Source organism: Colossoma macropomum, unplaced genomic scaffold, assembly GCF_904425465.1.
Source record: "Colossoma macropomum unplaced genomic scaffold, Colossoma_macropomum, whole genome shotgun sequence".
NCBI lineage: Eukaryota > Metazoa > Chordata > Actinopteri > Characiformes > Serrasalmidae > Colossoma > Colossoma macropomum.
The window spans coordinates 26,392,002-26,418,030 of NW_023494806.1; the positions used below are offsets into that span (position 1 = coordinate 26,392,002).

Here is a 26,029-nt window from a genome sequence, read left to right on the forward strand (position 1 = left end):
ACAGTAACAATGAATCAAGCCAGGTCAATTCTTTCAAATACAAAAAGTTTATTGCTATGTAATTAGAAAGACTAAACACTGGGTAAAAATAAATAAATAAATTAAAAAAATAATGACATGATCATGCGGACAACGACAACTGCATTACCTGTTTGATAGTAGGACTCCGCAACGCTGGGCTGTGGTTGGGCAGCTGCTGCAGCTACTGCTGCCGTAGCTGTGGGCTGCTGATAGTATTGTTTACTGTCATAAGCTACAGCCGGGGCTGATGACCGAACGTAAGAATAGGAATCCTGCAAGAGGAACAGGGAATTTAGTTAGAAAAAAGTCTACAGAAGATGCCAAAAATCACTGTCAGGTGCAGGGCAGAGATTAGCTACTGTAATTTAAACTGGCAGTTGAGAATTCTCCAGATGCCTGCAAGATTTAACTATATTTCCACTGTTAGGCTTTTCAAAGAAAGCAAATGTGAGATATTTCCACATCAGCCTTTTGGCTTCTGTTTCAGAGAAAGCTATTTTAAAGTCACATCTGGAGACCAGAACATGAAGTGAACAGGCATTTCGAGAATGCCTCACTGGAAATTGCTTGAAGTAAATCCAAGTTAGTACAGAGAGATGGGGGGAAAAGAAATAAGTCATTTGTGATTGTCAACTAATAACTAGGAATGGGTGTGGTTATTCAAATATGAATATCTAAAACATTTCTTTGTTTAATTTGAATAACTGAACAATTAATGTGTAGTCTGAGGTGTATAAATAAAATCATAGAATTGTCAATTTTAGAGATGGACTGATATGAATATTCTAGGCCAATGCTGATCTCCGATATTTTCCCATGCACTTATCTGCCAACACCAGTACATAAACATTTATACAATCAACATGCAATAGCATTAGAGAGAAATACATATATTTTAAAGGATCACAAATGCAGTAAAACAAATAAAATGCAGGTATTTTAGCACAGTAGTCCAGCGTTGCCTGAACATTCTGCACTTCTAGAATGCGATAAATACATCAAATATTGCTATTAAACATCAGTCAAAGAACAAACATACAAAATATGGCCAAAAGTATGTGGATACGCTTCCTAACTATCAAGCTCATGTGTTTTGGCCACACCCATTCTTAACAGGTGTATTAAAAAATAAATAAATAAAATAATAATAATAATAATAATAATAATAATAATAATAAGTAGTTCTATGCAAAACATACAGGGCAGCTGGACGAAGGGTTATCGATGAAATGGAATATTTACACAGAAATCACTCAAATTTAACTGTTCATAGAAAACAAGTTGCCACAAACGTTCGCCACTGCTTGCTAAACTTGAATGCACCTCACGTTTATGGCTAGAGAAAAAGTGTTGCTCATAGATATTCGCACAGATGCCTAGCTGGGTTCAGCCAGGCCCATCAATGGTGCTGCTATTTGGGGGCAGTCAACATCACTGCTGGGCTGCGTTCAGTACCGTCGCAGAGCAGCAGTTTAAGGAAGTATCATTTTGGACAGAACCCACTTTAGGAATATTGCACTCAGCAAGCAGAAAGTTAATTAAAACAGTGAATGTTTAAATAAGGTATTCATCTTTGTCTTCATTGTAGTTGGCAAATGCAAAAAACAACCTCAAGCAAATTTTAAAAGCTGATAGCTACATATTAGTTATTTGTAATTGAGCGATTTAGAATTTGAATTATTGAAACGAATAATCGATTATCGATAGATTATTCGACTATCAAAATAGTCGTTTGTTGCAGCCCTAGTTAATACTGTCCGAGTTCTGCAACAATGAACCTTTGGTCAACTAAGTACGTGCTAAACCATATATACAAAACTAAGACAAATATGACTAAACGAATCCTATCAAGTAAAGATAACATCTTAAGCTAAATGGATGTTAAACAATTACAATGCAAATATTTAAACCAGAAGGAGCGGGGGGGGGGAACACACACCTTATGACATCATAAATACTACCTTACCTGATAGTTCTGGGAGGTAACCGGTGGAGGAGGTGGGGGCACTTCCGGCTGGCGTTGGGCATACCCGTAGTCGGTGGCAGCGTGAGTAGGCTGGTACCCGCCATAAGCAGCAGCGGTAGCAGCTGCAGCCACGGCGACGGGGGCGGGCCTGGCTACGGCAACTGTGGCAGCTGTGGGGGCAAAGGCCGCGGCCACTGTGTGAGCCGCCACTGGTGCTTGGTGTACAGTGTAGCTGGCCACTGTAGTGGGGTGGGTGTAGGCTACCCCAGCGGCCGGCTGCTGACTGCAAAGAGAGAGGAAAGCAAGTATTCATCAAGTAACATTTCTTTGAAGACTTTAAACACAAATGTTATACCAAGATAACGCACTGAGAAGGATCAGTGACCAATGCCCTCTGTATTTTGGAGCCAACTCTATATAGTCTTTTGCGTTATTCAAAACCTAGGCCTTTACATACTAAAACCCCCTTTTTTACATACCTTTTGCATTATGCAAAGACACAGTTCATTTGACTTTAGCAACAGCAACGTAAAAGCAATGTTTTTTGTAGTAGAAATATATGACTAAACAAATACCTAATAACTAAGAGTAAGCAGGTCACATGAAATATTTCCTGCATTTCACAATTTTAGGCAACAGTACAGTTAAAATGCAGAACAAATCCACATGTATCTGTACAATACTAAAATACAATGAAACTTGATCAATTGCACACAAATATTCTAATTGTGACTGACAGTTTTAATTAGTAGTCACTGTACATTTCAGTGCAGACTCACAAGCTGCAGGAATGCATGTACAACCTTCCCCTGCCTACATGAACTTAGTTATGCTTCACAGATCTCCCAAAGGGAGCATAAGGGGTCAGTTAATTTGCTCAAAGCTTAAAATAGAAGCACCTGATTGTAAAAATGAAGAGAGGAATCTAATTAACTACAGGCTAATCATCCTGATGATCATTAACAAGTAACTGTGCAGCCTTAATGAACTATGAAGACATGAACACGAGAGCTTATCAAGAATGTCCTACCTGTAGCCATTTTTACCCCTAATCTCAGAGACATTTAGTGCTGGGCATCTACTGATACATAGCCTGAGCTGATATTCATATTTTTGTAAACACTGTAGCCATGTGACATACTCTAAAGCTAGTAAAAACCAATCCAATTTAAGCTAGATATGCTAGGTTATCTATTACTAATAATGCTGCAATACTGGCTGCATGAATAGTGTGACACCGAACTGACGAGTTTCAAACTTTCAAGCTTGTCTAACAAGTACAAACTAAGTTTTTACATGCATTTTAACAGTGTTTTGATGAAAGTCCAGCTTAACCACATTCAAAATCTTGCAGATGTTACACATCGCTGTTGCCTTGTTTTAATTTTCAGCTTTAAAACAATTCCACATTGATAAGCGCTTGTTAACTCCTGAATTATGTCTCACTACTGCCAGTCGTGAAAAAGGTCTGGTTATGTTACCACAACAACAGTGGCAGAAAGAATGCAATGCATTGAAACAGCTTTAACAAAGGAGAGGAACTGGATTTTATACAGCCTTATACAGCTCATATAAACCAATTAATATGTCTGTGTCAGTCCTTTACCATCACTGAGCTTTCAAATCAGACTGGAACACGCCTACCTACAATATCAAAATGTTACTACAGTCATTTTAACATCAGATCTTATTCAAGGGCAGATTATTGGGCAGATACATCTTTAAAGCTTTTACTAGAAACACTAATCTGTGCGTGTGCTGCATGCTTGGTGAGCTGGATTGTGTAATGGGATTGTGTAATTTATAGGGATGCACAATGGGAGGAAATTATAAGCCTAGGCCCTTTTTAGTTATTTTTATACATGATATTCACATACTGATGCTTTAATATCACTAAAATGTAAAAATTAGACTAAATCCACCTGCATTGCCATAAAGAAGAAAAAAACATTTATTTGTATGGAGTTACATATGAAACTATTCAAAACTACACACATGCTAAAAATTAATAACATGCCGTCTTTTAAAGCACAGTAGCCCAGCACCATCCAAAGGTTCTGCTCTCCTGAAGTACAATAAATGCCATGAAAATATCAGAATTGTCAAATCGAAATGTTTAATCTAGACATCTGTACAATGCTGGTAGTTTTTTTGCAGCAATTCTCTGCTAATACCAATACACCTCTGATGCCTAGTCATTTATTTTCCTCGTGAAAAAAAAACATAAGATCATTCACTGGCTTAAAAGTGAACATATCACTTCCATGTCTTGGGTATGAAATGCCTTTAACCAGTTAGGACAGTTTCCAAGTGGGAATGCATGTAAGGATTGTCAGCCTACATGAATACAGCCATCCTTCAAAGAACCTTCAATGGAAAGCTCAGAGGTCAGTTAGTTTGCTCAAAGCTTTAAACAGAAGCACCTGCTTTTCAAAATGAACAAGATCTAATTAACTGCAGGCTTAATTAATCACCACAGCAGACAGATTTGTGATAATAATTAATGCATAACTGCAAGACAAGAACATAAGGGCTCAGAGTGCTATACCATCAGTACTTTTATCCCTAATCTCACATTTAGTATTGAGCGTCTGTAGATCCAGAGCCTGAGCAGATAATTGCATTTCTGTAGACACTGCAAACATGTTAAGTGCATTAAAGGTTAGTCAAACTAACCCAATTTAAGTTAGATTTGATAAGCTACATATTACTTCATAAAAGATGTAGTATAATCACCATGTTTATTGGCTACACGAATAGTGCGAGACTACTTATTTTAATACTTATTTTATGGTGTCTTCAATATATTACTTTCAAGCTTGCCCATCATGAACAAACTTAATTTTAGTGTCTTGGGAGGGCATGAAACGCAGTGCCTTTAAACTACCAGGACAGTTTCCAACAATCCCACACATTAGGCATAATTATAAAACATGATAATTACTGTTATATGGTACTGTGCCATACTGACTTTTATAAAACTGATAGTTCCAGTCCTGAAATCTGATTGGCTGGGCTGCATTCGAAGCCATTGTGAAATCCACAATAAACGTACACCTCTGACCACCTCACAACAACAACTCGTTTATTACTACACAAAAAAAAAGAAACACCAAGCACATAGTGTTGTTAACAGATTAATCTTTGACTCTCATGCTGCTTGAATGGACCACCGAATATGCTGATGAAGTAAGAACCTGATTTTGTTCAAACTGAGGGGCTGGTGACTTATGTTCTTAACTAGAACTAGGCTGGTCAGCTAGCTAACAGGCTAAAAGAGCCAGTATTCAAATTCCTACATAGGGAGCAGGAAGCCATTTGAGATTCAACCGCAGCACGCGAAGAGGGGAGTCACTGGATTCGTGCTTAATGAGACTCGTGGTGATAATTTGGTGACCAAAAAGTACTTATGAAGCAAAAGTTTTGCCTAAAACAGTGCTGTGTTGTCATATGTTCATTCTTGTATTACAAAAATTTTAAACTTTCATGAAATGTCTGCAACACACAGCAACGTGCGACCGAACATTCTTCTCACTCAGTGGTCCATGGTTGTCTGGCAACGACACCATACTCTAAAGGAACTATATTTCTTGGTGGAATACTTATGTCGATTGTTATTAATAATAAATTACCTTCTGAAAAAATATGATAAAATACAGAATTTATGTTGGCCACGGTTTTATAAATGCAATAAGCCACCTGAGGCTGTGCATTACTGCGATTATATCACAGGGAAGGAAGTTTTTAGAACACCCTTCCCATAAAATCGCAGTAACGTACAGCCTCTCATGGCTTACTGCTTTAATGAATAGAGGATCAGACCTAAACGAATAAACAAACAAATAAATAAAAACACACAGCCCATTGAACATTTATCTTATGTCAAGGTGGATCTACCAATACAATCAAATAAAACTATTTGCACATATTATAAAGCTTTTGAATGATCTGACACTACTGTTGCTTCTTCAACTGAGACTAAGCACTGTATGAAAGAGCCTCAGATACTGCTTGAATGCATTAAGACATTATCAGCATTCCATGATTCTAAAAAGCCATTGTAAAAGCCCCACACACCACTGATACATTCACTCCACCCAATTTACTCAGTAAGGGTGGGGGGAGGGAAAAAAAAATCAATTGTTTACTCCAGTCAAACATTTTTGTCTGGTGATACAAACAGAGACTTTGCTGGTGTTCACTTTAACTCATTAAAACATGTCACCAGAATTAAAACACATACATGTCTGTGCAACTGGAGACTTCTGTGTTTATCACTGTATAAAACAAGAATCATTGCTGCCTTTATTGATGGATGCACATCAACAGTTTCTGAGCAAGTGTGTGAGCTAATTCAGATCGGTAAGCGTTTATTGGTTTGTTTAAATACCAATTAAAAAATAGTACTGTGTGAGAAAATAAAAATCTGTGTTTTTTGCACTGAGATCATATCATGGAGATTAATTTAAATTGCAAATGTTAAGGCTTAAACAAATAAACAGACCAGGTTACGAATACCTTACTTGTTCTTTTTGTGAAAAGGTGAACTAGAATATGGGGGCAATGCGGGTCATCCTCAGTCACCTGACATTTGAGAAGCGTCAGTTTAAATATACACGTAAAATAATAACAGTGGCTATTTAATGTAAACAGGCAATTTGCCTGCATCAGGGATGGGACAGGAAAAGGGTAACAATTACTTAACAAAAAATTACATTACTGCTGCCAAGTGTCTATAAGTCTACATCATTCATATCATTTACACTGATATAGGAGTAGTGTGATCTTATTTACCAAGGACAGCACATTTCTAGATGTGCCCTTTAAATTTATGGCAATTATAGACAATAAAAAGAAATCTGTCCAACACAGACTTGTTATTGTCCATATTTACCAGGTAATGATTTCTGGTTGACTTTAATTACTGTCAACTGTTGAGCAGTTTTTTATTCTTATATGATAATCCCATTTAAAAGAAAAGGAAGAAGCACCATCATTTTTTTGTGACCAATAGAGGAGAGCAGCCCACAACAAATTTACATTTTTGCTACATATTTTCTTAAATATTTGAGTAAGAAACATTTAAATGCAAGCAAACACCAACAAATGCAAGCATCTGCATGAGCGCAGATATTAAAACATCCCAATTAACTCCTAAGCAAATTAAGGCAACCTATCATTTCAATAGAATTCGATGTTGTCTAGCAATCAGCAAACAAAAAGACTGGTGATTTTGGGCTGCAAAGAACAAAAGTACTAGTAAAATAATTCATATTTTTAAAATACATTTTTAAAAACATTCAAATATATTTTTAAAGAATGCGTTGAATTGTCTTTATATGGAGGAATATGGACTTCTGATTGGAAACTTTTGGTAGCTCAGTTGTAACACCATGTTTAAACTAACTCCGCCATGAAGAGGCTGCATTTTAGCCTGGGTAGCTCTAGTTACAGCAACAATGGGTGATTACACATTAGATAATTAATTACAAACAATAATAGAATAGTTATCAAACTATGGGGACATGCATGCCATTTGACAAATATGATTTTCTCCAGTTTAATCAGTTCAAATATCCCACAATGACCAGGGTCTAATATCATACTGTTAATATGGTACAATACAAAAAGTTATACCATATAATTTCGTCACCCTACACCAATAGAGAAAATTGTAACTATATCAAAAACATTTCACATGCCCACTGGTTAAATAAATAAATAAATATTTTCATTACTTAAAAAAAAAAAATGTTCATGTAAGTACTTAATGTGGGGGTGAGGCTTAATAGAAACAGGGGTGGGCAATATGATGATATTTTACAATTACCGTTATATGTCACAATATGCTTTTCATTAGCATATCATGGAAGTGAGCACAAATAGGCCTGTCTAACTGGATATAACATTGTGATTCTTGTTGTGTATTTTTAAAAAAGCCTTAAGTATCATGAAATAATATTTTCGCCATATCACCCAGTCCAAAATAGAAATAAACTGGTTACTACTGACAGCATTGACTTGCTTATAGAGAACTCACATCAGCAGTGAATACAGTCCACCATGAAAATGTAGTGAAGGCACGACTACTGCTTTCCACTCTGCAGTACATCAAATCACACTAAATCAACGTAAGGGATTTTTTACTTTTCATTATGGCACATTTCCCGTACATTACTGTTTAAACGCAATCTCGTGTGTGCGCGTTGTACTTCACTGTTTTGATTGCATTTTAATATGTTTCAAGTACAAAAAGATGTCAAGTGACAAAACATTATAGTAGAGGTTTTGCTTTTCATTTCAGCACTTATGTCACCTATGGAAAAGTAATGTCGTGTGCATAACATTTCACCGTTTTCACCATTACGATTGCATTTCAATCAAGAAAATCTGTTCAAATTACTGCAAAGTGTTAAACAACAGAGCCGTGCATTCATTACATTTCAAAGTCAATTGTTTTCGAGTCTGACTCGAATTTGGCATTTAATTATTAAAATGCAAATCATTGTGTGCCGTTTCAGTAAGGAGGTCAACAGCGTAACAGAGGTTTTGTTTTTCATTTTGGTGCATATTCTGTGTCTCACTGTTGAAAAGTAATGTCATGTGTGCATTGCATTTCACATTTTTCCACTGTGGTGATCGCTTTTCAGTGTGACACGAATTCCTCTCCACAGTTTCTGTCCAATCAGACAATGGATAGGCACATTTTGTAGCTTTGAGCAGGACACTTAAAAGGGGAAAAGCAGCAGCCGATTTGCTTGAGTGTGGTAAAAGACTGCGTGACATTCAGAGAGTCCTTGACAACTGCCCACCAGGATCCTGTCGTTCAGAATCTCTCAAAACGAGAATATCGTGATCCTGTTCGGGGCATGTGGAGCGGGTCGCCTACTCTGTCGATAATAATTACGGTTCCTACTGCAATAAACTACCATCTGCCACAGTGTTCTGCGTTTTTTTAGCGTTTGATGAAAAAGAAAACCAGCTAGGTTAGCTAAGGCTACATGGTGCAGGACCGGCTTCACGATGACAGCTGACTGCAGACACACTAGCGTGTCCAGCAGTGCAGCAATGCGTTTACTTTAGGCCTAGTCCCGATAAACCTCAGCGAATCCAAACATCAGAAATCTAGGCATCTAGTCACATACGGTTAAAGCCAGAGTCGATGCCCCTTCTGCCAAATGATTTATTAACAGTGACCAGAGCTCGTGAAAACAGCTCATGTTTCCGTAAACAAGAAAACAACGGTGCAGTTCATTTGTGATTCCGAAACACGATGCTTCCATCAACGCCCCGAGAGGCCGAGCACTGTAACGGCCATAACGTCGCCGGGGCAACTGTTATCAGAAAGAGCAATAATCGCCATTTTAAGGCAAATATCGTGTATATTTTTACACTGAACCGGCTAACTTACACTTGACGTCCCTACATATACGTTCTGCTCACTGGAAAGCGCCCCCTCCCCCACTGCTGAACAATGGCAACCGGGATATCGTAAATCGCACCACTCGCAACGGCCAACAGTGAAAGCATCGCTACAATGAAGGGATTCAAACAGAGAAAATAACGCCACCACAAAAGCCCTTACCTGTACTGCGCAGCAGCACCGTGGGTAAATCCAAAGTAGTTGCCGGTAGCCATTTTGGCATCTTCACCTAGCCGGCTGGGCACTGCAAAGAGACAGATTCACACGAGGCTTAAACCGCCGTCCTGCTCGCCAGCTTCTTGTTCGAATTTTCACACTCCACCTTAAATGGTGCAGCAGTTACATTCTGGCACCTAAGGCTACTTCTGTAACTGCTGTATCATTTAAGGTGGAATGGGAAAACACAAGCAAGACGCTGGCGAATAGGAGGCTTCGTCAGATTCACCGAGGCTGAGCGTTCGGCTAACGAAAGGCTAGCTAGCTCGCTAACAGGCTAACTAGCAACCATGAAAACCCCGCATTAGCCTCGGGCTTCGTTCCATGTAAATAATGAACTCACACCGAGCATTTACACACCCCACTGTACCCATTACTCAATCACAACCGCAACCAAGCCGCATGGGCCGGCATACAGTCCCAGTATGTATGATTTTATTTAATTTTGCTCACCATAGGTGAAGGAGACCACTGGACATATGGGAATCATTGGGTTCCTCTTCTCTGACGAGCTCTGACTCATTACCAGCGGTATTTATATCAGAACGTCGTAGCAGGAAGTTGACCAGTCTACGCATGCGCAACGCAAAGAGTGACTACTGGGAATAGTAGTTCCACAAAGTGATGCGAATCGTGCCATAAAAACCTGCAGCCACATTGGACCTTTACAGATAAGACTGGGCCGTCCTGCGGGGGACAGAACACTATATCCAACATTAATGTTAGTTGAGGTTTTGTAAGATGCATCATGTACATATATGTTTTATACATATATATGTCTAAGGCATAGATATAAATATAGTGGCGTTAGCGAAGAACAAGACACGCTTGCACGTTGAAGGCAAATGCTCTTTTATTGCATAGGCAGCAAGGCAGAACCGCTGTTCAATTGGCCGAGACACTCTTACCTGATGGTAGGCACTAACACTGCACTAACTACCACGCAACCCAAATAGAATGACACAATCAACACATATACGCTATTTTAAGCAGTAATGTATTTACAATAAATTTATCTCTGTGAACGCCACGCTTCCCAGGAGCCTCCTTGCGTGGCCGCTCTGCACAGCCATGGTTCCATTGCACCCAACGGCAGAGTAAGCTAGACATAGGATGCTACCCAGTCCCCCTCAAAGGTGAGCCGTCCCTGCGACGTCACAAAGTCCGAGCTGCTTATTTATTGTTTTATTGTAACTTTTCCCAGTTCAAAATTAAAAACTCATTCAATGGGATGGGTAAGGGCCCCTCACTGAATGCTCAGGAAGTCTATTTTGTGTTAAAGAGCCATATCATGGAAAACTGAATTTTCCTCACATTTGTGAAATAAAAGACTTTGATTTGGTACGTAAACATTGTTAAAGTAAAAAAAAAAAAACGACTATTTACAAGTCCTTTCATTCTCATATATAGAAAGTGAGCTGCAAAAACAGCCCACTTTGAGTTCACTGTTTTTGTGACGTCACAAACACCGGTAAAATTTCCTACAGTATCTCAACTCTCCATTCAGCTGTCAGTAGTTTAGCATGTCCGTTCACGTTGAAGTTAAGAGAGTTTCGGCCTGGACTTTGTTTTGAATGAGGCGCAATGAAGAGCAACCAATCAGAACAGAGTGCATTTATTTATATTAGTCTCAAAGTAATGAAATAGTCTGTTTAATTCTAAGCGATAAAGAAAATTTGGAAAGTAATGTTAAATGAATTATGACTGTTTTAGTACATAAAGCAACACCACATAGATATCATAAATGGACCTTTGGGAAAAAAATACAAGAAAAATGTACTATAAAGGATCCTTAATATCTCTTTTCCCTGGCGATGTTTAACAACTGGCGCAAAAGTGGAGAAAATACATTTCCCACAAATCTCCACGGTACTAAACAAAGCTATGATTGGTCCGTGATCTTGGTACCCAGACTTCCCGCCGCTGTAAGTACGCGTTGGGAGAGAGCATCCAGCTAACTGCATCGTTCAATGTAAGTCGCCGTAAATTCAGCTGATAGCGAACAACACAAAATGTATTTTTGGAGACCATATTTTTGTGTTTTAATGTGCAGAACTCGAAAGTGAATCCAGAGGGTTATCTGTACGAAAACAAAGGCGTTTGAGAGTATCTTATCTCAGGCCTCGCTACCGACGTTTGAGCTGCTAGTTTTGAGCTAGCAAGTTGCTTTGTGTGTCGTGAATTTAACGTTGCATCAAGCTGATCTGCTAATAAACGGTTTAATAATAAATACAAAAATAAATACAAAGTCAGTGGAAAGGGCTTTCGTGATTAGGTACTGTTTGGAAAATTGCACTTTGAGACCACCCAGCCCGGCACCATATAAACTCTACTGTGTCCTTTACGGCGTTTAATTTACCTGTGTACTGTTGAGGCTGCCGTGCAAGATGGGCCCGAACGTCTGGCCTTATCCCCAAGGTATTAGATCTCTGCAGGCTGGGCAGGAACTGCCAGTATTTTTTTTCGTTTTCAGTGCTTTGGTCAGCCACTGTCGAGGAGACAGCTCCTGCTACCTTTGAGCAGGGTGCTGCCTTCTTGTTGACATTGGCCTTTGGTAGAAAGTCTGTGCCAAGTTAAGACTGGACTGCGTCCACTCTGTTTGATACATAAACCTTGTTGGTCCACCTTTGTAGATGTAAAGTCGGACACAGTAGTTTAGGGCCGGCCAATAAATGTGCAATATTTATTGTTCTCGTGATAAACTATGTCCCAATATGATTTTCTGAGTATATTGTGGATATTCTCAGTATTTAAAAAGACAAAATTCCTAGCTGCATGTTTGATTACAACGACAGGATATTCCCAGGATAAGCCCAGTATGTGAAATATAAAGATAAAAATACAAATCATACAGATACAAATCATCTGACACTAGTTTGTCTGTTCCAACTTATCAGATGTCAGAAAGATGTGTGTATTATACTTAAATGTATTATACTTAACTGAATACTTAAAAGTCTTTAAGTATCACATTTATTTTGCCATTTCGCCCAGCTCTGCAACAGGTCACGTGTTGCTGCACAGTTTGTATTGGCCATCCTCTAGTCTGTCATCAGTGTTCACAGGACACTGTTGGATGGATAATCCTGGTTGGTGAACTATTCTCAGTCCAGCAGTGACTCTGAGGTGTTTTAAAAACTCCAGCAGTACTGCTGTGTCTGATCCACTCGTACCAGCGCAACACACTAATACACCACCACGTCACTGCAGTGCTGAGAATGAGCCACCACCCAAATAGTACCTTCTCTGTGGTGGTCCTGTGGGGGTCCTGACCATTAAAGAACAGGGTAAAAGGAGGCTAACGAAGTATGTGCAGAAACAGATGTGCAGACCACAGTCTGTATTTGTAGAACTACAAAGTGCACCTGTATAGCAAGTGGAGCTGATAAAATGGATAGCAAGGTAGGTGTACTTAATAAAGTGGACAATGAGTGTGAATTTTATTTAAAAGAACTCCATCTACATACAGTGTCCTTGAGAACCCCTAACCCAAAGATAAGCTCTTTCTCTGCATCAGGTGGAAGCGAAATGGAGCCAAAGAAGCAAAAGAAATCCATGTGTTCATCAGCAGTAGGCCATGTGTTTAGGCGGGCTTTCTTTGCAGAAAAAGAGCTTAAGCTGAGGATCAGTGTGGGTGGCTAAAGTTCTGAGACATGAACCTGTCACAACAAACATTTTGATCAGAGGTTAACTGCAGACCCTTCTCAAAAGGTATCGCATCAACTTGTCTAAGATTATGGCAGTGGGGCTGCACAATATATGGGCCAAATACTAGTGCTGTGATTATATCGCTACGCATTGCTATTGCGTCACACTTTGCCAAATATTCAAAATTAATTGACAAGTGGCATGGTTAAATACTGGCCTGCAGCAGTACTATGTTAGGCACTACTATTCAGTACTATTTTTAACAGTAAAACCAGTTTTGTTGTTGATGCATGTATAAAAGATTCTAACATGATGGTATATTCTATGTTTCAAACTGTAGGAAGGTTTAAAAATCAAGACATTTTTAACGAACAGAGCTGTTGAGAAAGCTGTATAGCATCAAGAAGGAAGATACAATTATATTCATATCCAGACTGCCTCATATTGGAAAAAAAAAACAATTACCGATCTCTCAAATAGCTATTCATAGTAATTTTGTGACAAGAAGTTTGTATACATTGAAAAGTACAGTATTATGTAATTTTTTTTAAAACTGTCACAACTTCTTGTTCTCAAAATACTTTAAATTGTCAATAAATTGTTTTATTTACATGCTTTGATGTCTAATTTGTACCATTTTGGTATGCACTGTATAAGTTATTAATAATTGTTATTCAATATTATGGCAAACTTTTGAACTTTTGTGGTATGTATACTAATCTACAGTACTGTGCAAAAGTCTTGCGCACCAAAGCCGTTTATCTTGGTAATAATTGTTTTTTGTAGGTAAAAAGACCATACATGTTACTGAAAATACAGTAAAAACACTATCTTTTTTTTTTTTCAAAATAGTACTTAATATTTTGTGAGCCAGTTTGATGCCAGATTTCTCCTCGACACGCCTAGCCATCACATAGATGTGTTAAATTCCAGCACCTGCAGTCTTGATTTAACTTCATTTTGATTAGCTCAACCAGGTGTTGGATGATAACTATTAATACTAATTTTTTTTTTTTTCATTTTTATTTGTTGGATCGCATGAATACCCTGACACTTTCACAAACACGTTCATGTAGAACTGATTTATGAACAGTGCACAAAAATTTTTTGTGATTGCAAGATTAGTATTTGAATGCCAGTACTGCAATAATGACAAGCAATATGTTGTATCCGGCCCTATTTGGCAGTAAGGAGTTCGGTTGCAGTGTTTGGGTGTCATGTGGGGCAGCAAATAATGTAGTTTCTGGGATTGTCATGAGGGGGCAGTGTTAGCTCACATTTTGTCGTAACAGTCTTGCCGTTGTCTTCACCAGCATGCCTAAATCAAAAGAAGTGTTGTCCTCCACGTCTAGCAGTGATTCTGACAGCGAAGCAGAAACAAAGGTATGATCATTAATATGTTTTAAGTACCACAAATTACAGTCTATTATTGGATACAGAAGAACTTGTCTGTTTTCCTGTTGGATACACCAAAACTGTTAGATTGTTTTTTTGTTTTTTTTTTCGGAGATAATTGGCACTCACTCAAATGTGGTGACATAACTTACAACCTATGATTAAGCTTGTATCTAACAAAGCCCCTACTCATGAGTCTAAATGGCACAATTTATCACATTTGTCATAGGCCAAGAGAAAGAAGGCGAGTGCCCCAGAGAAGCCTGCTAAAAAGCAGAAGAGTGGAGAGACCTCCAAACCCAGCAGCTCCTCTAAGAGTGATCGGAGTAATGACGACAACATGTTCCAGGTTGAGAACACTTCTGAGATATTCATGCTTGCTAACACTTTGTGCTTAAGATTAGTATGCTGTACATAAAGTGTAATCTTTAGCTGGAAGTGCAACCGGGAGCAGTCTCTGGTGCATAGACAGAAGGCTGCTGCGAGATATTTAGACATTAGATATTTAAGCTGCTTGTATGTTTGACAGAAAACTACTGTCTGTCCTAGAACATCCACTATTCCAGTATTTGGAGCTTGTTTCAGACGAATAGTACAAGCCACATGAATAAGTTTGAGACGATTAAGTTGGTGTGCAGAAGTATCTAGGCAGCTATCTAATTAGTCAGTTCAGCTTATATAATTTCCATAGAAAATCACTGTCAGGAGAATGGGACACTCTGGAACAGCCACACATTGGCTAGAGGGGTATAAAGCCCCCCTGCATTGTTCTGTGGAGCAGTGGAACTGCACTCTCTGAAATGATGGAGCTTCATTAAGTGCTCCAAGTGAAGATGGAGTTGTGTTTGTGATCCAAAACATATCATCCAATACAGCAATGGTTCAGCATCTTGTGTAAAGCCTTCCTAGAAGAGTAGAGGATGTCCCTATTAATACCCTTGATTTCAGAAGAAACAGGTGTCTACAAACTTTGGACATTTTGGGCCAGATTAATAAAACTCACAAAACAAAACTGAGCCTATTCATAAAGTAATTGTGGCAGTGATTAGCACACCGGTCTCCCTCTAATGCTGCGGCTTTTTAACCTGTGTTCTGCAAAAATGCAAGTTACATCAAAGAAAATCAAAAATGTCAGCGCGATGAGAAAAGAAGTACTGGAAAAATACAGCAACAGTTAAAGAAAGGAAAAATATTTGCAGAACATGTTCAATGCAGTAGCCAAAAAAGTGTGGTATTATCATGGTGTGGCATTATCATATTATTGATTAACCCTCTGGGGTCCAAGAACTTGCCCACACATCAAATTTGATGTTTCTATATATTTTTCTTTCGCTTTGCAGTAATACAGTGTAGAAATGTGGTTCAAGCATTTCCTGAATGTCTAGTCTGCCTTTACAGTTCTCTCTTGTCACGAGATCATACATGACTCAAATCCGGAGTTATGAGGCTATGAAGAGGGTTGAGAAACAAGTATTCTGCCTCTCACCGTGTAATTGGTAGATTCATGTGTCTGTTGATATTTTGTGTGGAACTGACCAGTGGACATCACTAAGGAATTACCCATCACGTCGGAAACCCTTTATTCAATTGGCATCAGAGACGTGTATGAAATGGTGTGCAAACAGTTTACAGCCACTGAAGTTGCTACAGCAGTTTTGGAAAGTAACGATGAAGATATGTGAGCATTTTGACATTAAACATATGAGTGTCGTTATATGCAAGTGCCTTTAAAGGCGAATTTAAGAAGATATGCAAAAATCAAGAAAACACCCTTAGAACCCGGAGGGTTGATGTAGTTAATAAGTAATGGCAGCTTATGACCACCAGTTAGGTTTGTGGAAACTTAATGTATAAATTACATGCTTGCCCTGTACCACATCATTTACTTAAATAAGCGGGAATATACTTGCTTAAGTGGTTTCTGATACTATTACATCCTGCTGTCTATAGAAAATGAACAAATGTATGGACAAAATCCATGTTTCAAGATGGCTGCTACGACTCTTTTTAGCTGTGCAATGTACTTTTGTCCACATTATCTACATTAGCTTCTGTGCAAAACTAAAGAAAGAAATTTCTGACAGCAGTCATGTCTTGGCTGTTTGACTGCATTTGGAGTAAAATGAAAAGTGTTAGATTTTTCAATGGACTTGTTTTAAGAACAGAAGTTCATCATTGACATTATAATAGCTAATGTAGTACAGTAGTTAATGCTTATAAACACTTGCTGTATCATATGCTGTATTTATTATGAGAACAGTTATGATGCTTGAGCCTAAATGACATCTCTGTTTCAGATTGGGAAGTTGCGGTACGTTAGTGTCAGAGATTTCAAAGGAAAAGTTTTGATTGACATTCGAGAATACTGGATGGACCAAGCCGGTGAAATGAAGCCTGGCAAAAAAGGTAATTATCAAACCTGCTTTCCCTTGTTTTGCAGAGATGAAAAAGATGGAACTTTTTGCTGTACTTAACAATGATAGTGACACTTGGAAATTATCAGAGACCACCCTTTATTTAATTTCCAGCCAAAACGACCGTAAGGTACAATTTATTCATTTTCAGATGTTTCTGGGTAGATGAGATATAAGATAATCCACTTGGATAAAGAAGGGAAAAGTCAAAGAATAGTATGTGGAAGAAAACAGGAGTTTTCAAAATTGGAGTTCAAAAGTGTATTAAAAGATAGAGAAAATGAGGCTCCTATCAGCCGTGCAAGATCCGGTAGACCACCAAAACTGTCACCATCAGATAAACAGCACTTAGAGCTTTCGACTTTGAGAGAGAGAGGAGAAAATCAAGCTCCACACTTTACTTCAGATGTGAAAAAATCCACAGGTGCTTCTGTCCATCCTTCCACTGTGAGAACAGTGCGATGTGTCTGAGAGGATATGCAGCTGTCAAGAAGTCGTTACTGAGAAAAGAAAAGACAGAAAAAGAAGAAAATGTGCAAATCAAGCAAAGAAGCTGCTGGTGTTCTCTGAACAATGGACTGACCACCCCAGAGTCCAGACCTCAACATGATTGAATGTGTTTGGGATTGCTTGGATTGTGGAAAGCAGAAAACACAGCCAACTTCTAAGACCAAACTGTGGAGGTGTGGAAAAATATCCTTGCAGATTTCTTAGGAAATTGAAGGCAAGTCTCCTGAAAAACAAAGGCAAAGTGTGGACACACTGAATACTGAAAAATGTAATGTATTAAGATGTTAAGGCTTCTGTGTAATTTACTATTAAATATATCTTGTGCTTTTTCCTGAAGTTAAAAAATGAATAACTGTACTTACTGGCCTTTTTAACTGGATATTAAACAAATAGAAGGTGGTCTCTGACTTTCCTTAGTACTGTAGTTCACGGGAAGAAAATACTTGTGACAATGCTGACATGGTTCACAGTAAATATAAAAGCTAGTGGAGATCATGTAACTTGGTCATTTGCATAAGATTTACTCCAATTTTTGCATTTTAGAGTTAAATATCCTTTTAAATGAATGTTCTGGGATGTTGTCTCTCCAACTAATTTGCTTCATCAGTTGTATTGAAATCTTTCTCAGGTATCGCATTGAACCCAGAACAGTGGAACCAGCTGAAGGAACAAATTTCAGACATTGATGATGCAATAAGAAGAGCATAAGATCTGTCTGTGTATGTCAGCGGGAGGGTTGGGCTGGGTCGGGCGTGGCAAAGTGTTTTTAGAATCCCATACTCTGGCATCTGGGCACTTTGTAAAACACAGATTTTCTTGTTTTTTTTTCTGCTTGTTATGTGGTTGCAGTTTAGTTGAGGAGTGTTTTTGTTTGGTGTATTGCTGTCCAGAATTCAGAACTGCTGTTTGATGTTTGTAATGGATGACTGTAGGTCTGGGTGAGCATTGTTTTGAGAATAAAATTGCTACAAAGGTTTTTTTTTTTTTTCTTTTGTTTTTGTTTTTGTTTTCTTAGTGCACGTAATAAAGGCCACAAAGGCGGCTCGAGTGGTTTCCACAGTAACATATGTTTGTCATATTTTGGTTTGGAGCCTCTCCATTGCATGTCAGTTCGAATATGCACTAGAGAATCGGCACCTACCAGCCTGGCTTCAAATGAATGAATCTCAGATGCAAGAAGGGGCAGTTTTTCATTGCGCACATTGAGGACAGCTTTTGCATGTCAAAGCAACAGAATGCTTTTAACGTTTAACAGCCCAGCGAAAAAGGACGACCTAAACCGAACGTGTTTGGCTCTCTGCGGCGCTTATTGCGTCCAGTGCTAAGTGCCTGTGTATAATTTGCTTGCCTTCGCGTGGGAGCAGGAATTATAATCGTCCATACGCCCACTCAGACAAAGACCAGACTCCAGTGCAACAACAGCCCTTTCAGCTAACTGTCCAGAAGAGCCATCTTGCATCAATTGCATTTGCTGACCAAATTAAATCAGGCTCTTAAATCATGGTAGCCACTGTATTGCCAGCACCGATCTTTGAGACAACATGGTTTATAGTGTTGCGTGCAAAGGCGCACATTAGTTAGGATTACCCAAGGGGGGTCACCGCAGTGTGAAAACGGTACGATGTTTTCTATCTGTCACTTCACACTGTGAAAAAAGCAGCATGAGATTTAAAGGCGACAAAAGAAGAGAAAATTCAGATGAAATAAAAGAAAGTAAAACTGGGTTCTTATTATGTGCAAAGCTACAGTCTTTTGATGAAGTGTGCATTTTGCTCTTGTAATACACATTCAAGGCTAAATGAATGTAATTACCTCAAATTCTCATATATAATTGTACATATTCACAGCACTTCATTTCATAACAATTCATAAGCCGCAGCATCACTGAAAGAAGGATAATTACTACACTTTCATATTTCACCAGGGGCAGGTCAGGTGCCAGTTACTATGGAGATCTTTTGTTGCTGTGGAGGTCTAATGCACTTCCAGAGAGCAGGTGATGATTATCATTAATGCTATTGTCCAGCTGAAGGGCTGGGCATTCAGATTAATGTTTCTGTACAGTCGAGACAATGTGTCTAACAGAGCCTTTCACACGTTTGAGTGCTCGCTCCAGGCCAGAGGATTGGTACTGCAAATGCAAGGATGTGTGTGCACAATTATACCTAGACATCACTAGAACTGTCATTCCTTAAGATCATCCCACAAACAGACAATGTACTGAGTTTTGGTGTTGCCCACACCTTCAATCTCATCATGCATTGTCAGCTGTTGGTCAGATTAGAACTGACTCTGCATATAGACTGTTGCTACATGGAGTCAAAGGAAGATAATATGTGTAAAACTGGACAGTGACTCACTAGATGGTGCTAGCGCTCCAATAGTAATGCACTGTTTATTATTTCCTATTATAATAGGACTGGTTCTTCAAGGGTTCTTTAGTAAGCATGAGTTCTATATAGAACCATTTGCATGCTTAAATTGTTTTTTTGCATGGTGAAATGGTTGTATATGGTTCTATATAGCACCAAAAGGGTCTTTCTATTGTTATAAGCTTGCCATCGTAACAGTAAAAGGACCCTTGTTAGTGCTACATAGAACCATTTTTAAAAAGGTTCTAAGTAGACACCTATGCAACACATTCTGCACCAATCTGAAGAACCGTTTCACCTTGCAAAGAACCATTTAAGCATGCAGATGGGTCATTGACTGTTCATGGTTCTATGTAGAACCATTGAAGAACCATCGTTTATAAAAGTGTAGAATGGTAAGCCTGCTCAGCTCTTTGCCCTTTTGCACCAATATTATTGGCACCCTTGGTAAAAATGATGAAAATAATGAAAAAAGATGTTATCCATCTTACACTGCGAATAGAAATGTAGCTCTGCTGTGAAGTAAAATGAGTTAAAGGAATTTTAAAAAATCCCAGTTACACTTACTGTTGGCACATTGATTAGCCTATTAGACATTCCAGTCAACTAACTTTAGCTGACATATATTGCCATTCCTGGTTTTAAGCACAACTGATGCTTTATAAACTATTAAGTGGTTGTCCATGACGTCCAGTTTCACTAGGGTGAAAATGTAGTGTCATCTGTCAAAGTGGGGAACAAAAGAACAAAAGGCTGTTGACCTTCATAAATCAGATAGTAGCTATTTAACAAGGCTATAAATGGTCTTTAGGGTAATAATTAAGAACTGGTGCTGTGATGGACCTTCCTGGAAGAGGACACAAGCATATGTTGCCCCCACCGTCCATAAGGAGGTAAACCTTTTTCTGCAGTAGATCCTGAGGTCAACTCCATGCCAACCAATGATTTTGAAGGCTTGCCAGATGAAAGGCTGTCAAACTGCAAACATAATGGCTTACAGTTTTTCAACATCGCACAAAATAAATATCTGCTGTCGTTCTGAAATAGTAACTTTAAAAAAGAAAGAAAAAACATTCTTAACATTTCTTAAAACACTATTGATCCATCCCTGACATGTACATAATGTATAAAGACAGCTGACATTTTCAAATGGTAAAAAACAGAAGAAGAAATCCTAAAGGCTTTGATATAACCTCGACAGTACGTAGAGCTTTTCCGTAACAAACTTTTCCAGAGATGGGTTTGGCGCAAAGTCAAGAGTTAAAGATATGTAGGAAAAAAGAATCCTGAATGTATGAAAGTATGGTGATGGATTTGTGATGATGCAGGTCTGGCAAGTCCTGGAACTCTTGTTAGGATACCTGGCATCATGGACTCAAATACCAGAAGACTTTAGATAAAAAATCTGGCTGCCTTTGCCAAGAGGCTAAGATTCAAAGCATACCTCCAGATCCACAAGAAGGCCTTCACTGACCATAGAATGACCATGCTTTTGCAGTGTCCATAGCAGTCCCCTGACCCAACCCCCTCTGAAAACTTGTGGGGAGAGCTTAAAGGAAGAGATTTTGTATAAAGAAATAGTCTCAGTAGTGCAGTTTTTATTTTTAAAATGCTTTCAAACAAAAACCTCTGTTTATACATGACTGCTATGTTTTCAAAGAAAGAAGGAGCTCAGTGTTGCTGAAAGGTGAATATTACTTTTCTGACTTGATGGACGAATTTCCTTGCATGATATTGTTAGTCACCGATCGACGAGGAATTGATTTCACACCCCTTGGCTGCACCTCAGACACGCTTGCAGCAAAAGAGCTGCCATTTCTTTGAAAGATTTTTATGTCATTTTAGTGGGACGACATGATTTATGATGAATATAATATCTAAATGACTAATATGGATACTTGTCCTTAGGAGTCACATCTGTAGAATCATTCAGTGGAACAAAGGCGTATTCAAATGATGGACGTTAAACGTTGCACTGTGGTCTGCACGCATTTTAGTCGGGGGAAAAAGTCCTCCATCACATGCACGCACATAAGGCCGGTCCTCTCCCATACACCCACTAAAAAGCATACTCCCCAATTGCCGTAAGTGGTTTGGAGTGCCCATGCAACCTGCACCTGGAAACAAGGCCGGGATACACTGAGACTTGGCTGCTCAGGAAACACTGCATTTCTTCCCCTACATTACTTTATACTTTGATGGTTTTATGATGGATCGAGGGAAGAGTATCCTGGAAAAGAGAGTGGAGGGGTGGGGGGGGGGAAGTGGGTGTGCTCCGCTAGCTCAGGTCACAGACGCCTGTGAAGTCCAACATCTGCTTCCATTTGAAGGGTCTGCAATAAGCCCAGTGATTGAAGATCAGCCGCTGCGGCTCTCCGACTGCTGCCTGTGTCATTGGAACCTGGGGTATTGTGTTGCAGGTTTCAGCACTTCAGATTCAGGTTATATTCACATCAGGACATGAGAGCATACAAGGGAATGTAACACATCTTTGGGTTAATATCAAACTATCACTGGTCTTAAAGGGCTTGAGGGTGGGTACGACATGAGGAAGCCGTCTCGGCCCACTTTTTGATGGATGTCTCTGTTTCTGTTGTTTTACTCCATGGTGGCTAATATAACGGATCCTGTTTCTTGGAAGGAATTTGCTCTTCCATTGAGATGTGAAATGCATATTGATTACGGGGCGCCTGGAGTTTCCTCTCCGTGACAGGGATGGTATTGGCTGAAGCCTGCCTTGGCTGTGAAGTACAGCTGGATCTTGCCAATTTGTCTACACTTGAATTATCTTTACAATGGACAAACGATATTGAAAAGTTTACAGGCCAAAATCCCCCTACTTGACCCTCTAGTGAGGATGAAATCATTCATCGTGCACATGTCATAAGAAAAACAAGTCAGCTCAGAATACAACTTAAGGGATCCAATTAAATGTGTTGAATGAGTGAAATTCCACACAGTTGGCCTATCTACTCGACATTGGTGGGTGGGCAGTTGTGGTGAATTATTTAGCTAAATGTGCTGTTGCTCTCTATGTAGGAAGTACATAAAAAAAATAAAGACTGTATCATAGTGGTTGGTACTCTGGCAGTCTCAAGCACAGTGATTGTCAGTTTAATGACTGCCACAGTTACTTTTGGCAAATGAGGAGGAAGCTTGGATATGCACTGGTTCGTTGAAAGGTCACTTTGGTGGAGCTGCCATAAATGTGTAGCCAGATCAAAACAGGCCCTCATTCATGATTAATGAGTACCCTGTAATTGCTGTCACTGAGGGAACCATGGAGAATGGATGAAATAGTGTTTTCAAACATGTAATTGTCAGGCGTCAAGGCAGATGTTCAGAGGATGGCAGAATCCTTTTGAGTGGCTTCAAAGTGTGCCTGAAAACTAGCGTCATTACCTCAGCGCTTACTTGTTTCAGCTCTTACTTGTCACAATGCCAGCCTAATCTGTTGTCTTAGCTTACCCTGGAATGGTTTACTGAAAAAGGGTCGGAGATTTTTGGGTATTTTACCGTACACCTTATGTGGAATGCCATTCCACATAGGCAAGGCCATTTTTTTTGCCTTGGACTTCAGTGGAACATGTGCTGATTGGTGGAAGCCTCAGACGCAGCATGGCCTCTCATGCTGGGAGGCTTTCGCTGTCAGCGTGCCGTCGAGACGCCAGGCAAGGTGAGCGGTGGTGGGGGCTCGGTCCTGCCCGCAGCTGTTGACGTTGGCCGGGGCGCACTGAGGAATGCGGTGGGCCTTGTTGATGACTGTTCACCCCCCTTCCACAGGGCTGAGCCAGTTCAGCGCTTGCTGGCTGCGGGACCCTGCTGAGCCGAGCCTCGTCAGGGTCAGCTGGAGGTGCCCCCAACCTGTCCGACTGTCCGCACTAGCTCATAAATATACCTAGGGCTGGAAGCTGACTTCTTGCGCCTATAGAAGAGACTTGTTTCAGCCAGTTTTTTCCACCGCCAGGTCGAGTCACTTGACCTGTTTTGGGAAGCGTAAGTGTGCCTGAGGGCGCTGGGGTTCATCACCTCTCCAATCAGCTGGATTTTGTTCAAGAGACCATGCAGTAAGAAAGCTTGAAGAAGCCCAGCTGCCTGGGCCGATGTGGCCTGGAAGCTCAGAGTATATCCTCTGTACCACTGACTGCCTGTGTGGCAAAGCATTATGCTCCACAATGCATTCCAAATAGCTGTAGCCATACTTTAATCCTTCAAATCCTGGGAGACACCATTAAGATAGTCATGGTTGTAATTTTGATGCAGTGGTCCAAAAGCGAGAAGTCATTCCTGCTATCTCACTTAAAGGTTGTGAAATGCCATGCCAGAAAAAACAGAGTGTGCCTTTATCTAGTGCATTTAACACAGTCCTGTAGCACATAATCTTGCTATGGCCTTGGTGCGTTTTCAGTGGAATATCTTATCATGGGAAAATCCTTTGCATGCTTGATTTGATTGCATTATTAATAAGCAAACTGTGCAGACGTTGGCTAATAATATCACACATCTCTCAATTAGCAGTAATAGTGGAAAATACATTCAACCATATTATTCCAGGTAACAGTGGAGGAAAATTTACGGTGATTAATGGAAAAAGACCATTTTGGAATAGAGCAGCCATTAAGTATTCATGGTCGTGTTCCCCTTGTTTGTGCTGTTCGAGGTTATGTTGAACCACTGCAGGCATGAGGGTTTTCCACTTGGCCTACTCTGTGCTTTGTTCAGATTTTTTCCCCCTTTTTCCAGCTGAATACATACCAATGTTAGAAACACAGAAAGGAGCCTTGCAAATTGGCCACTTTCTGTTGTACTATATCATTTATTTGTAACACTTGTAATTTACAGGACAGAGACCAGCCTTCATATATTTAAAGATGGCAACGAAACTATTCATTTTTCAGGAGATATGTCTGAGGAGAGTAAGATAACAATCCACTTGCATAAGGAAAGAGAAAGTTAAAGGAAAACAAGTGCAGTTTTTCCAAAACTGGAGTTCAAAACATTTTTGAAAGATATGGAGAAATTGGAACTCCTAACAATCATGCAAGACCTGGTAGACCATGAAAACTGTCACCATCAGATTACAGTGATTAAAGCTTTTATTTTTGATCTTAGACCTTTTCCTGTGACAAAACAACTCAATGCTATGGGTTTGAAAGGATGTATAGCTGTCAATAAGAAAAAAAAAAATCGCAGATCAAACAAAGAAGTTGCTGGTGTTCTTAGAGCAATGGACTGACCAAAGCAGAGTCCAGATCTAAGTCATTAAATGTGTTTGGGATTACTTAGATCATGAGAAGCAGGAAATGCAATCAACTTCTAACAATGACTTTGGTAGTGTGGAAGAATATCCTTGCAGATTTCTTTAAAGGTGCAGTGTGTAAGATTTAAGGTGATCTATTATTAGCAGAAATGGAATATAGTACACAAAACCATGTTTTCCTTAGTGTACAATCACCTGTAACTACGAATCGTGGTGTATTGTGTATTTTCATTAGCTTAGAATGAGCCCTTCATATCTTCATATAAGCTAGTCCTCTTCCAACAGAGGCCACCATGTTGCGCGTGTTTCTACATTAGCCCAGAATGGACAGACCAAACACTGGCTCTAGAGAGTGCCTTTTGCATTTTTACGTTGAAGTGGCAGCTTGAATTTGGTGACGCTTTAGCACCAGTAGTGGTTGCTGATGGTGCTGCCTGATCATTTTGTCTTATTATTCAGCACAAGAAAAAGAAAGGAGGGTGAATCCTCATCATCAAAGAAACAAAAACATGAAGAAGCAAAACAAATTCGGGACGGGCAATGGCAGAAAACCGGAAGGCCACTGTAGGTTCTACTTCACGCTTGGAAAGGGAGTGGTGAGGGAGGGGTATTCAGTTGGTTGCAGTCTGCATCCTCACTGCTAGATGCTACTAAATTTTATACACTGGCAAAATGTGGACATACTAAATACTGAAAAAACTGATATTAAATTTAGTTATTAAGACTTCTGCGTAATTTTCTGTTAAAAACCTTTTCTGCTTGTATACTGAAACCAAAAAATAAATAACTTGTTCTTAATGGCCG

General features: G+C 39.4%; 2 protein-coding genes across 4 annotated transcripts in view; one reads left to right on the forward strand and one right to left on the reverse strand.

Annotated features, from left to right (window-relative positions):
* The window catches only part of zfr (zinc finger RNA binding protein), a 29,154-nt gene extending 19,002 nt beyond the window's left edge, over window positions 1–10,152 (reverse strand). For all 3 annotated transcript variants that reach the window (XM_036597858.1, XM_036597857.1, XM_036597859.1), the window contains exons 1-4: window positions 10,080–10,152; window positions 9,573–9,654; window positions 1,988–2,270; window positions 149–293 (exon numbers count right to left, since the gene is read on the reverse strand). In XM_036597858.1, coding sequence (XP_036453751.1) covers window positions 149–293; window positions 1,988–2,270; window positions 9,573–9,654; window positions 10,080–10,149 — 580 coding nt within the window. In that variant the 5' untranslated portion in view covers window positions 10,150–10,152. The remainder of the gene's footprint in view (window positions 1–148; window positions 294–1,987; window positions 2,271–9,572; window positions 9,655–10,079) is intronic.
* Window positions 10,153–11,500: 1,348 nt separating this feature from the next.
* sub1b (SUB1 regulator of transcription b) lies at window positions 11,501–18,656 on the forward strand. The gene is made up of 5 exons (XM_036598816.1): window positions 11,501–11,598; window positions 14,588–14,657; window positions 14,899–15,018; window positions 16,967–17,075; window positions 18,222–18,656. The coding sequence occupies exons 2-5, from the start codon at window positions 14,589–14,591 to the stop codon at window positions 18,299–18,301; spliced, it is 378 nt and encodes a 125-aa protein (XP_036454709.1). The 5' UTR covers window positions 11,501–11,598; window position 14,588; the 3' UTR covers window positions 18,302–18,656.
* The last annotated feature ends 7,373 nt before the right edge of the window (window positions 18,657–26,029 follow it).

Excerpts from the sequence above, each read along its gene's own strand:
- sub1b (XM_036598816.1), top strand. The coding sequence starts at position 14,589 with ATGCCTAAATCAAAAGAAGTGTTGTCCTCCACGTCTAGCAGTGATTCT. Across the intron at positions 14,658-14,898 it reads ACAGCGAAGCAGAAACAAAG|GCCAAGAGAAAGAAGGCGAG; the intron begins GTATGATCATTA and ends CATTTGTCATAG. Across the intron at positions 15,019-16,966 it reads ATGACGACAACATGTTCCAG|ATTGGGAAGTTGCGGTACGT; the intron begins GTTGAGAACACT and ends TCTCTGTTTCAG.